The sequence below is a fragment of the Thamnophis sirtalis genome, unplaced genomic scaffold (genome assembly GCF_051295495.1).
Source record: "Thamnophis sirtalis isolate CommonGarterSnake01/CBP01778 unplaced genomic scaffold, rThaSir2_p1.2 scaffold_11, whole genome shotgun sequence".
Taxonomy (NCBI): domain Eukaryota; kingdom Metazoa; phylum Chordata; class Lepidosauria; order Squamata; family Natricidae; genus Thamnophis; species Thamnophis sirtalis.
In genome coordinates, this window is record NW_028261391.1 from 117,087 (window position 1) to 128,996 (window position 11,910).

An 11,910-nucleotide genomic window follows, 5' to 3' on the forward strand; every position below is an offset into this window, starting at 1 on the left:
AGCCGCGGCGGAGGCGGGACCGGGTCGCCAGGCAACGGCGCGGCAGCCGCCAAGCCCCGCCCCCACCCGAATCCGGAGGGCGGGGGCGCGTTCCGCAAGCGCGCGCCTCCCCCCGCCACGCCCTTGTGACGGCACAGGCCGGCGCCCGGGGTGCGCATGCGCAGATCGCGCGTACGGGCCGGGAAGCGGCGGCGATGGAGGCGAGGGGCTCGGCGGGCGGCGGGAGGCCCGTGAAGGGCATCCTCAAGAACCGCTCCGACAGCGGCTCAGGGAGCGCGGGGCGGGGCCTGGCCGACACCGAGGCTCTCTCGCAGACCTCGCCGCTGCCGCCCGCCGCGCCGCTCCTGCAAGCGCAGCCGAGCACCGAGAGCCCCGGCGAGGAACAAGGGTGAGGCCGCGGGAGGCGTCTCCCCCCCCCGCCTCTCTCTCTCTCTCCCTCCCTCCCTCCCTCCCTCTCTCTCTCGCGGGGGGGGGATCGGGGGAGGCGGGGGCGCTGGCTCTCCTCGCTCACGGCCCCTCCCCCCCAAAACAAAATCCCCCGCCAGGAAGAAGACGCAGAAGTGGGACGAGATGAACATCCTGGCCACCTACCACCCGCCCGGCAAGGACTACGGGCTCATGAAGATCGACGAGCCCAGCACCCCCTACCACAGGTGCGCGGGAGGGGGACGGGGACGGGGGGGCCGGCCGCGTGCGGGGGCGGGCGTGTCGCTCGGGGGGGGGGGCGGTTGCCGCCCCATCGAGCCCCTGACGAGCTTCTCTTCTCCCCGCAGCCTGAAGGAGGACGACGCCGGCAGCGACGCCGAGGACAGCTCGGGGCCCACGGCGGACGTCCTGGCCGAAAAGTAGGTGACGCCTCGTCGTGGGGCCGCCCGGTGGGGAGCCGCCCGTGGCTTCCTGGCCTCGGCCGATGGGACGGGGACTCCCGGCGGGTGGGGGTGGGAGGCCGGGCCGCAGCCGCTCTCGGGACTCCCGAGGCCTCGCTCAGGGTCTCCGCCGGCAGTTCCCTCCTGGGGCCCGAAGGCGGCCCCTGCCTCTCCTTTATAAGGCTGGCGCCCGGGTCGCTTAAGGGCGGAGGGGCGCGGTCTCTACTCCCCTGTTTTGGCCCGTCGGGGCTGACGATGAAGGGCAAAGGGAAGCTCCGGTGTCTCCGCTGGTCTCTGGGGCGAGAGAGCCGCTTTCTTGCTGCTTCTGTAGGAACGGACGGGCCGTGGCCATTGACGGCAGGTGTGTTCGCTGCAAGAATGGGGTGAGGTCGGTCTCCATTGCTCTGGCCTTTCCCACCAAAAATTTGACAGCGATTTTTGTGAAAGATGGGAAGCAAGGCAGCCCTGTGGTGCATGTGGCTTCAACTGGCCCCACGCAGCCGGTCGGGGGTTGCTTTGGCCCCTTCTTGATCCAAAACTCTGATGAATATCTTCCACCCTGATCCTCCCCTGACCAGTATTTTATCCCTTCTTATTCAAAAGAAACATCTTTACTATATTTATCAACTTTATTGATGAAGGGAGGGAGATGGGCAATGTGGAATACAAATAAAATAAATTTACTAATCAAACTTACATGGCTGCCCCCCATCTTATTGAAGGCCTCGATGCTTGTGAGAAGGTTCTCAATGGCTTTGATTAACCCTCTTGCCCCTTGTTTCCAGAAATCCTCTTTTAGACATCTCCACTGACAGGAGTATCCTTTTTAAAAAGCCCTGTCCTTGTTCTCTGAGAACCTGTGTGGTGGGGTTGTCCCCAACCACCTTCATTTAGGCACACCTGTCTTTTTTAGTAGGGGGATTAAAAAAAAAAACCTCCTTGTTTGAGGTTGAGTTCCTTGCTCTGCGCTGCAGACTGCTCTCCTCTCTTCCTAGACGCAGTTCCTTTCAGAGCTCCGAAGACTCCCCCCCCCCCCCCGTGTCTGAATGCTCTCTTACCCAGCTGCACTCAGCCAGGCTACCATTGCCAGATCCATTCGTCTTCCTGGCGGTTCTAATGGTCTGCTTCTATTTCCGGCGCTCTTAAAAAAGAAGCCCTGGTAATAAGGAGACAGGCGGGGTTCCTACAGAATGAAGCGAATGCCCAGGGATGTGGTGGTGTGCATCTGGTGAACTCTTAATTATAAACAAACTCTGTGCTTGTGTGCAAGATCTCCTGTTTGCCTCCTCTTGCCAACAGGCATGGGTAGGCCTTAATAGCAGGCTGGATATGTGTGCCATTCTGGCCTGCTGGTGCATGTGAAATTTAATTTCTTTTTTATATATATGGAAAGTTTTTTATTTTTCATTTACAAACATAAACATTCCACCTGTCCATCTGCAGCGTGTCCTCTGGTTACAAACATCTCTGTGCAACATCATTCACCATTTTCCATCTCATTCACATTCATACAACATGACCAGCTGTCCTTTTTGACTGCCCTTGCATCCTGGTTTTTTGTATCTTGAAAGCTGTGCAACTCTTTGTTGAGCCTTTTTGAGTTCTGATTTTCTCTCTGATGACATTTGATGGCTGCATTTGCAGATTTGACAAGCGGCCCTTTGCTCCTTTACCTGGTCTTTAGAAAAACACAAGGCAGATTGAAAGGATGCTCAAGTTTGTTCTTAAGAACCATTCAGGGAATAGTAGGCTCTAAGCTACTTCTCAGCGATGGCCTATTCTCTTTGTTGCGCTTCTGTAATTTACCAGTCACTCTTATCGATGTAGTGGTTAAGGAATCAGGCTAAAAACCAGGAGACTCTGTGTTCTAATCCTGCTTAGGCACCAAGCCAGCGGGATGATCTTTGGCCAGTCATAGGAAGGAGGCAAACCACTTCTGGAATCCTGCTGGGACATGTCCAGGTCAACATGGCCTTGAAGGCATCAGAAGAAGAAGAAAAATGTCACTGGAAAGAGAGGGGTTTGGAAGAGCGGCTTCTGGGTTTATGCTGCCTGCTAGTTCTTGGTGCATTTTTTTCCAGATACTCCTGGATGGCTACCTAATTATTCCACAGGATTTCACAGAGTATGGCTTTGAAGCTGACTGGGTGGCAGTTTTTTGGTCCAACCAGAACATTCAACATGGGGACAATTTTTTTCCTGGCCTCTCACCTGTTGTCTGAGATATGACCATGTTGAACTCCTCCTTGGTTAGATGTCTCTTCTTCCATCTGTCTTCTGAGTGTAACCCCCTGGGCTTCACTGGGTGGTCTCAACTTTCCCATTTGAAAATGTTTTGACTTCAGAATCTGAACATTTTTCTTTCTGAATTTTTACCTGAGCCTTTGGAAATCACCTTTCGTGCACTCCAAGAGCTCCAAGGGTTCATGACCCTTGCTTGTCTGTGTTGCTGGAAAATGAGCTAGTATTGCTATATCGAAGAAATAAGATTAGGAAGTGTGGGCATGTCCCGGTCGCAAAGCCTGGTCATCTTGTGGGACCACCTCAATAGCTGCACCCGCCCTGTGGGGCATCTGCCTGCCTGAGGTTTTGTGGTTCTGATTCCTGGAGTTTTCATTAAACTGGGAACAGACTTGGGCTCTGCCTGGAGTGGTGTACACCAGTTTACCCCTTGGAAATCGCTTCTGTTTGTTGTAATTTATATATAAAAAGAACTCTCATTTTTTAAAACCATAGAGATGAAAATTTCCAGAAAGGTTGACTCCCCTAATATTCTTCTGGGGAAATGGGATAATGGATATTTATTTATTAAATTTGCGTAGTGCCATTCATTTTTCTAAATGAAACCTCTTGGCAGACTTTTAATTCCAGGGAATTTAGCAGTCAAAATGTTCATAATTATGCTATTTAAACATGCATTTTTAAAGAAATCATGTACGAGATAACAGGAATAATTATGAAGAAATTGTATGCAAATACGTTCGGGGTCTCCAGGTAGGAATATTGTTAGCAACAGGTTTTATTTAAAGAGCCGAGGTGGCGCAGTGGTTAGAGTGCAGTACTGCAGGCCACTTCAGCTGACTGCTAACTGCAGTTTGGCGGTTCAAATCTCACCGGCTCAAAGGTTGACTCAGCCTTCCATCCTTCCGAGGTGGGTGAAATGAGGAGCCAGATTGTTGTTGGGGGCGATATATGCTGACTCTGTAAACCGCTTAGAGAGGGCTGGAAGCCCTAGGAAGCGGTATATAAGTCTAACTGCTATTGCTATTGCTGCTATTCCTCCATAAGGTCTGTAGCAAGTGGGTGTCCATCCCATGGAAGCTATAAATCTCTTCAGTGACTTTAGTTCTAAACTAAAATCTAAACTGATCCAGGGAGGGGGGAAGAGAACCCGAGTACCCTGTGTTTTTTAATCTCCTCTTTGTGACATTTCAGGTTGGTTTTGGGGGGCTCTTTTCGGGCCATTTTTCAGGCCAAAAGCAGCCTGAAAAATGAGACCTGAAAAGGGACCAAAAACTGCCCAAAAAGCAGGCATGTGCAGCCCAGCCAGCTAGTTTTTCGGTTTCTGGCACGCATGCATGTGAGCGGTTGCAGGCGTGTTCCGGTTTGGGCACTGAGTGCCGAGAAGGTTCGCCATCGCTGTTCTAGCTTAATGAAGAGAAGACCTAGGGGAGACATGATAGCATCTCCGAAGAGGAGACAGGATGTCATTTTATAGCATGACCACACAAGAATGGGCAGACTGAAAGGATGCTCAAGGATGCTCCCTCTTTCCATCTCATGAAGGCAGCAGCAGCAGCAGCTTCTTAGTGCTACAGGATTGACAACCAATGAGCACTTTCTAATTCTGAACAAATTACATCCCATGTACAGTGCTGTTTGTGTGACCAACACTTCTTAATATTATTCACGCTAAACAAAAAAAAAAGTGCAAAAGGTTTTTTGTTTTTAATTCCTAAGTGGCTTCCTATTTTGACTCGTAAGACTGGAGTATGCCTGGGAACAGCGGGGAGGAACTGAAACATTTTTGGGTGGGTTCCCCCTCAACTCAGCTGCCAGAGGGGCTCCAGGACTCCTCCCTGGCCCTTAACCGTGGGTTCCTCTCCAGAGTTCTCCTGTTTGCTTTTAGCACGTTACATCTTGAACTAAATCCACGGTTGAACTTGTGGTGGGAAAATGACACTTGCTCATCTTTCATAGTTGCCTCATTGCCCGTATCTGCCAGGAGACCCCTGTTCCCATCATCCTCTGGGGAGGTCGGTTCCCTGCCCGTCTGTCCGTCCGTCCCCTGTTCCCTCACCAGGTCTTGGGCAGGCAGCCGGCCTCAGCTCAGCTCTCCAATTTTCTCTCCCCAGGTTGGCAGCTGCTGCGCAAGGGCAGGGCCCCAAAATCCTGGCAAGGCAGGATTACAGCAGTGACGAGGAGGAGGAGGATGACGAGGTAGACCTGACTCCGGAAGAATTGGGTAGGTGTGGCTTTGCGCTTTCATAGCACTAGACCAGACCTGGGCATTTTATGACCCTGGGCCACATTCAGCCGTAGGTGGTAACGGTGGGGGAGGAGGGTGGGGGGGGACAACAGGGGGCAGAGTGTTGTTGCGGTGTTGGCGGCGCCCAACAACAGCCCCAGTGTCTCAGGGGGCCCCTTGGGGAAATTAATTGCCCTTCCCTGCACTAGACTAATGCTGAGATGCCGTGGGCAAGAAAGAGCTCCCCTAGGAAGAAGGATGGGCTGGAGCGCATGGTGTTCTTAGTGCAGTCCCTGCGTAGCCAGAGAAATGGTCAGTTGGACTTGACAGTTCTTAAGAATATGGCAGGCCCTCCTTCTGGCCTTGACCTGCCTTCTCCTGCGGTGGGTGTGCCTGGACCCTGCTCTCGTGTCCCCGCCTTGGTCGCTGCAGGGGAGCGAGTGAGAGCGCAGGTAGAGATTCTCTGGCGTTCCCTTTGTTTCTCACACACACACACACACACACACACAAACAAACAACAACCCGGCTCTGTGATTCTCGCATCTTCAAAGCAACACGGATAGTTCAGTGGCTTCTCTCCTCCGTCTTCTTTCCAGGCCCGAGGTATTTCTTCTTCTTCTTCTTCTTCTTCTGGTGGGTCTACATCAGTGTTGCAAAGACAACGGGGTCTCCTTGGCCTCTGCATGAGTCAGCAAGGGCTGATGGAAACAAATTTCAAGTTTTGGGTTTGAGGAAGGGCTCTTCCGCTCCCTCTCCCCCCACACCCATCGTAGCTTTTCGGTGGGGGGGGGGAGAAAAGGCAGGCGTCCAAAAGCAGGCAGCCCTTGTTGAATGTAACCTAGCTTGTTGTCATTTCTGCAACGTGGGGGTGACTTAGCAGAGATCCCCCCCACCCCCCCATCTGATTGCACTGGATTTCAGTTTCATGTATATGGAATGGAATGAAACTTGTGAAATTTGTGGCTGGCGCCATGTTATGTTGCGTATTCTGTTTCTCCTGGTATAGAGAAAAAGAGGCAGTTTGAAATGAAGAGGAAAATGCATTACAACGAAGCGCAGAACATCAAGCTGGCCAGGCAGCTGATCGCAAAGGAAATGCACGGTGAGGCTGCCAATGAGGAGGAAGATTGTGAGGAGGATGAGGAAGAAGACGAGGACAATGAGGATGACATGCAGGATGAGTGTAAAACAGACACAGAATCAGGTGAGCCCTTGGACTCAAAGGGAAAGTCCTTTTCCCTTGGATGGTTGGGCTGGTCACCCCTTCCTTCCTTCCTTCCTTCCTTCCTTCCTGCAGCCGCTGCTGCTGCCCTGGAGCCTCACGCCTGATTCTGTGCAGTGTGGAAAAGTTTCTCTGTTTGTGCCACATCAAGTGTTAGAAGCCTTGGTTGGATGTCTGCTTGCCGGCACGTCCCATCTCTTCCCAGCGGCCTCTGTCCCTTCCGGGGGAACCTCCTCCTTGAGCTGGAGAGGGAACAGTGGAGGTAGACAGCTCTTCTGGCTTTCCCCCTCCTGTCATCTCTCAGTTTGCAGGAAAGCTTCCGTTTGTGCCAGGAAGCGGACCGAGGTGGCGCGGACGAGCCGTTAGCCAGAGGCTGCTGGCGGGCTTGCCTTCTGAATGCGCCTTCTTCCCCTTTGTATTTGCATTCCAGATGCAGCCGCATGCCAGAAGCAGAGTGTCTCCTTCTGCATCAGCTTCCTTTGAGCCTGTTGGTGTCTCCCAGGGGGGCCCTCCCTTCCTCCCCAGGGGTCCCTTTTGGAGAGGGAAAGGGCTTTCTCCTCCAGGACGCTCTCTTGGCTGGGCTGTTCTTCCCCTGAATAAATTGACCGCTTCTCTTTGAAGTTCCAAGAATGGTGAATGTTGGAGGAATTCAAAAGGAAACCTGGGTGTCCAGAGTTGCCCACCTCTAGCTGCATAAATCTGCACCCACAGTCTTATCAGCTGAACTTCTCATTTGCTCTCAGCATCCTTGCAAATGTCGCTAGAAGCGTCCTTGAATCACAAAGGTGTAAGAATAGAAGAGCAGCCTCTCGGATAGCAGGCAGGGAACAAGTTGAGAGTGGGGCCGCCCACGTTTTTCAGTGCTTGGAAGGAAGCCGGGGGAAGATGAGCTTCTCTGGGCAGTGGGCAACCTGTGGGGAAGCCAAGATAGTGTTGGGGAGGCCTTCCCAGCGAGTTCTCGGGTGGCATTTGGCAGCAGCCGGGGTGCAAAACCCAGCCGCACTTTAGGGAGGACCTGAGACCAAAGGTGGAATCGGTCTGAGTAACCAACAAGGAAAGGTTGGGAACTTCCCCCTCCTCCCTGCTTCTCATTAGAAGTGGGACCCCCGCCTGCCTTCTCCAGACAGGGACAGGGAGACCCGGTTTTATTTATTTTATCTCTCGGTGGGCTTTTTCTGATCAATAACTCTTGATTTCCTCAGGTAACCCTGTGCGCTAAAGGCTACTAGGCTTTGTTACGAGTCTGCCAGAAATGGCTTCTTGGGTTTTCTAATACCTGGCTGTCGGCCCCAGTTATATCATATAATTCAGCTGCTCTAACAAGACAGAAAAATGTAGCTTAAAATCCAAAGTCCTGAACTTTTCATAACTCTTAGTGCTCTGCTGTCTCCTTCAAACATTCCCAGTCAGTCTTGGCCATACTGGTTTTGGACGAGATCTTTGGTTTGCACTTCACCTAAGAGTGGAGAAGGGACTAGAGGTTTTCTTTGGGGTCCCTGGGCCCCACTCATCAGGGCCCCTCCAAAAGTTGCCAAAGTATTTCAGTAAATTGATACGGACGGCTATCTTGAAATAGCAACTCTGGTTGAATCAAACTCACTGAAAGCAATAACAATAATAACCTCTACACGCTTAGCAGCAGCCAAGCACAATGGCCGTTACAAACCGCATCCATCTCGGGGGCCCCATCAGCCTCCCAGGAAAACCGCAGTGGATCGAGGGTTTCCAAAATGCTAGCAGAGAGGGATCGTGAAGGATAATAACCCACCCGTGAAGGGCTTTGCTCATGACGACAAGCATCACGAACGGCCTTCTTAAGCACCCAGGGAGTCAGTGCCGCTTGCGGAGTGGAGGTGTAACATGGGCAGACCAAGGCGCACCCACAACTGCCCACGTGGCTCTGGGCTGATCCAGCTAAAGCCTCCAGCTGCTGTTCAGGGGTGGCCTCGTGAAACGCAAAAGAAGCCCCCTCTGGAGATGGCCAAGGCAGCAGTGACCACCCACCCAGGAAAGAGAATTGGTGCATGAGGGATATGCCCCCTCCCCCTCCCAGCCGTGGCTGCCACCTGTTCCAGCCACAAGTCCAGGAGGGCATCTGGGTTGTGTTTTGTTCAGAGTAGCACCACCCCGTCCGGAATGAAAGATGGCAGACAGACAACTGAACCGAGGGGTGCCTAAACCAACAACCACAGGGACTGGGCTAAGGGTGAACAGAGAGGCCCCTGCAGCTTCCAGACAGAGGGAGGCCCTCAGCCACAGCTCAAAGCACCCACCAGCCCTGGTCACAGCAGTGGAGCTTGTGAGAATTGCAGCCAAACAAAATCCAGAGGCTTTTTAAAGGTTCTCCTCTATCCTTGCCCCCCCTCCCCCGGCAGGGAATATATATATATTAAAAATGGGAATAAATGTTTCTCCCTGCTTTCTGCCTCTCTAGCTGCAGGATTTCTCCAGGTTTCAGTCCCTGTCCGCCTGCAGCCTCTTCACAGTTGCTTGCCAGCTACTGATTAGTCCAAAATGTGGGGTCCCCCCTCTCTGCTCATTAACTCCTCCTGGTGTGAGGCGGGCAAGGGCCCTCGGCCTCTGCTGACTCTGAACGCTTCGAGAGAGAGAGAGAGAGAGAGAGAGAGAGAGAGAGAGAGAGAGCTAGCTCAGGGGTACAAGGGCCAGGGCACCTTCGGTAAGGCTTCTAACAGCCTTTTTCTCTTCTGGAAGCATTTATCTTCCTTTTCCTTGGGATAATTGCTGGTGACGGTAGCGGACAGGCCACACAGATAAATAGTCCACATGTAATTGGTTAGTAAACGGAATTTGCTGTCTGTACTTAGCATATATGCGGAGCATATATAGATGGATATCTTGAATTTTGGGATTAAAAAATGTTCAAGAAAAATACTGAAGCAGAGTCCTATCGCAGTCTTTCTCTGGGCCTGGGGGGGCCTGTGGGGGGGGGGAGCTCTTGCGTCTGAGCCACTCCCTGCTTTCCACAGTGGAGCGCTGAGGGCGATCCTGCCATGCTCTGCCTGCAGGATAGTAAAGCAGAGTCACACATCCACCTGGGCCGGGGGGGGGGTCAAGGGGGTGGGATTGGCAACAGCAGACGCTGGTGGTGGTGGTGGGTTGTACGTTTTCTGCTCTTTAGGACTGTCTAGAGGAGCAGTTGGAGGTAGATGCCAGGCAGTAGCAAATAATTTCATCCTGCATCCATGTCCAAAAGATTTCTACAGCAAGTATTAGGAATTCAAAAACTAGGAATGTTCCGTTACAGCGTAACGTGTGTTTTTTCCAAAGCCCTGCAGGCTTCCGTGCCGTGAGCCATGGGTCTCTTGGGTCTGCTCCAGAGATGACCAGTGTGCGTCCCGCCACTGGGGCGCCTTGTGTTGCCTGCAGTGACCACCCACTTCTGTCTTTTCCCCCACAGCACCTGCTCCTGGCGACCCGCTTGAGAACATTGAACACAGCCTTGAAGAAGTCTGCTCAGGACTGTAAGGGCTCCCGAAGTCTCCCTTTTGCATCCCTTGCCGCATCACCCTCCTCCTGCAGGTCTGTTTCCACAAGTTGGCACTTTGATATTTGACGAAAATGGTGGTGGTCTCAAGGTTCTCCGTTTGGCAGTGGAAATGTTGCCGATGTGGCTGGTTCCGGTGGCCACAGAAGATGGCTTCGTTGCTCATCTGCTGAAGAAAAGAGCGTGGGGCAGAACCAGTGAGCCAGGCCCATTGGTGCCACTCCTTTCTCTGGTTTTAACCTGCAAAACATCTGGACGCTTCGGTTTCTCTTTTATCATGCTGTAGTATTTGAGTTACACACAAATGGCTTGATGTTAATGCGCTTTTACTACAGCTAAGAAAAGCCCCCTGGCCAAAGGGATGAATGGAAGGGTGTTTTTACAGCCTTTTCCCCTTCCCCTCCTGCAGACTTCAGCGGGTTCCGAGAGGCGGGCACTTCTTGCCCCGCCTGCCTGCCTGCCGAAAGGGAGAGAGCAGCTAGATGGCTTCCCCAGCTGCAGTGTTCTAAAGTGGGAGACGATCGGCCTGCGGCTACCCTTTTCCCCATTGGAGTTGGGCAGGAGCCCAATGCTCCCGCATTGCCTGGGGGCTCCTCCCTCAGGGCCCTCTGCCTCTCAGGGTGCCTTCCCACACGGCCTCTAGAAAATAAAAGCAGGTTCAACACCCACCCCCTACCCACAATCCCCGTGTTGCCTGCTGGCTCTCCTCCTCTCTCTGGGGGAGCCTGCCAAACAGCCCATTTTCTGGGGATGGGATTCTCCAGCCGCCCCAGTTGATGATAGCACCTGGCAGGCAGAGAGAGATTCCCCCTCCCACCCAGGAGACTGGTGTGGCGGCACAGAGAGAGCGCCCAGCCACCTGCTTTTGTTTCTCAACTAGAAGAGGCTGCATCCCCACAGCCCTTTGTTGCCCCCGTGGTCTCCTTTTGGTAACCTCTCCGCCCTCCTCCCTATGCCTCGAATGAACCTGAATCAAACAGCTGTTTTGTAGTTTGGCCTTTGTGATTTTCTTAAGCCTTGGAAGAGGGAGGGGCCTCTGTTGGCCACCTAATGTTTGTAAAAAGATTTGGAATGTTCCGACAACCTGAAGTTGCCTAGAAAATGCCCAGGTTGTGCTACTGAATTTGCTCCTTCTGGATTCCATTTCACTGGCTTGTTTCCTCCATGTAACTGTTTTATTGAAGTAAAGAAACCACCAAGTGTATTTTGCAACAAGCACATCATGTGAATATCTCCTCCTTGGGGCACGCGGCCTGACCGATATGGTGGCAGAATCCCCATAGGGCCACCTGGCTCTGACGCTCGGCACCAATGAACCGTATTCCTGGAGCCCTGGCCGGATTCTGGTCTTGTGCCTTGGGAGCCCTGGGCCTGAACGGAGGCCACGGTGGTAAGACCTACCCTGCTGGTTTCCAGGCGCCCTCTTGATTTACCCCTGGCCCCTGTGGCTCTGGGGTGGCCGATCAGGGTGGAGGTCTCCTCCCCTCCCCACTAGCCCCAGCACTCCTGGCGGAAGCCGGTCCCTTTGTGAGGAGGAGGCCCCTGGATTCAGCTTCTTTATTCAACTCTGTCTTGACGTCTCTTCGTGGTTGACAATCAAAGGGTTCAGCTGAGAGACTGGAAAGCGAACGGGAAACGTGCAAGGGAAGCCAAGGGAACTCTTGGGACGCTGAAGGTGCCTGGCCAGAGAGAGCCTCCCTCCCGCCGGCCCTGAGCTTCTGGCTCTTGCCGCTGGGCGCCCTTTACAGAGCGCAGAGGGGAGCTGCAGCCTGGGCTGGGCGGCCTCTCCCGGCCGCGGGAGTGGGGAGATGACGCCGCGGCAGACCGAAGGGAGCCCTCGGGGCTGGTG

General features: G+C 53.3%; 1 protein-coding gene across 2 annotated transcripts; it reads left to right on the forward strand.

Annotated features, from left to right (window-relative positions):
* Window positions 1–151: 151 nt before the first annotated feature.
* On the forward strand, window positions 152–11,279 carry PPP1R2 (protein phosphatase 1 regulatory inhibitor subunit 2). Of its 2 annotated transcripts, XR_015697956.1 has the most exons (7): window positions 152–388; window positions 546–653; window positions 774–845; window positions 5,222–5,331; window positions 6,341–6,538; window positions 6,632–6,818; window positions 6,987–8,880. XR_015697956.1 is itself a non-coding variant. In XM_087724970.1 (6 exons), exons 1-6 carry the CDS (start codon window positions 195–197, stop codon window positions 10,040–10,042), a joined length of 750 nt encoding a protein of 249 aa, XP_087581096.1. In that variant the 5' UTR covers window positions 154–194; the 3' UTR covers window positions 10,043–11,279. The 2 variants fall into 2 exon arrangements, 1 of the variants encoding a protein (XP_087581096.1); XM_087724970.1 differs by lacking the exons at window positions 6,632–6,818; window positions 6,987–8,880 and adding an exon at window positions 9,975–11,279 and having other exon boundaries at window positions 154–388.
* Window positions 11,280–11,910: the final 631 nt, after the last annotated feature.

What these genes read in the sequence shown, in the direction of transcription:
- PPP1R2 (XM_087724970.1), top strand. Translation starts at nt 195, where the DNA reads ATGGAGGCGAGGGGCTCGGCGGGCGGCGGGAGGCCCGTGAAGGGCATC. An exon ending in CCCAGCACCCCCTACCACAG is followed by an intron (nt 654 to 773) that starts GTGCGCGGGAGG and finishes TTCTCCCCGCAG; the next exon opens with CCTGAAGGAGGACGACGCCG. An exon ending in TAAAACAGACACAGAATCAG is followed by an intron (nt 6,539 to 9,974) that starts GTGAGCCCTTGG and finishes TTTCCCCCACAG; the next exon opens with CACCTGCTCCTGGCGACCCG.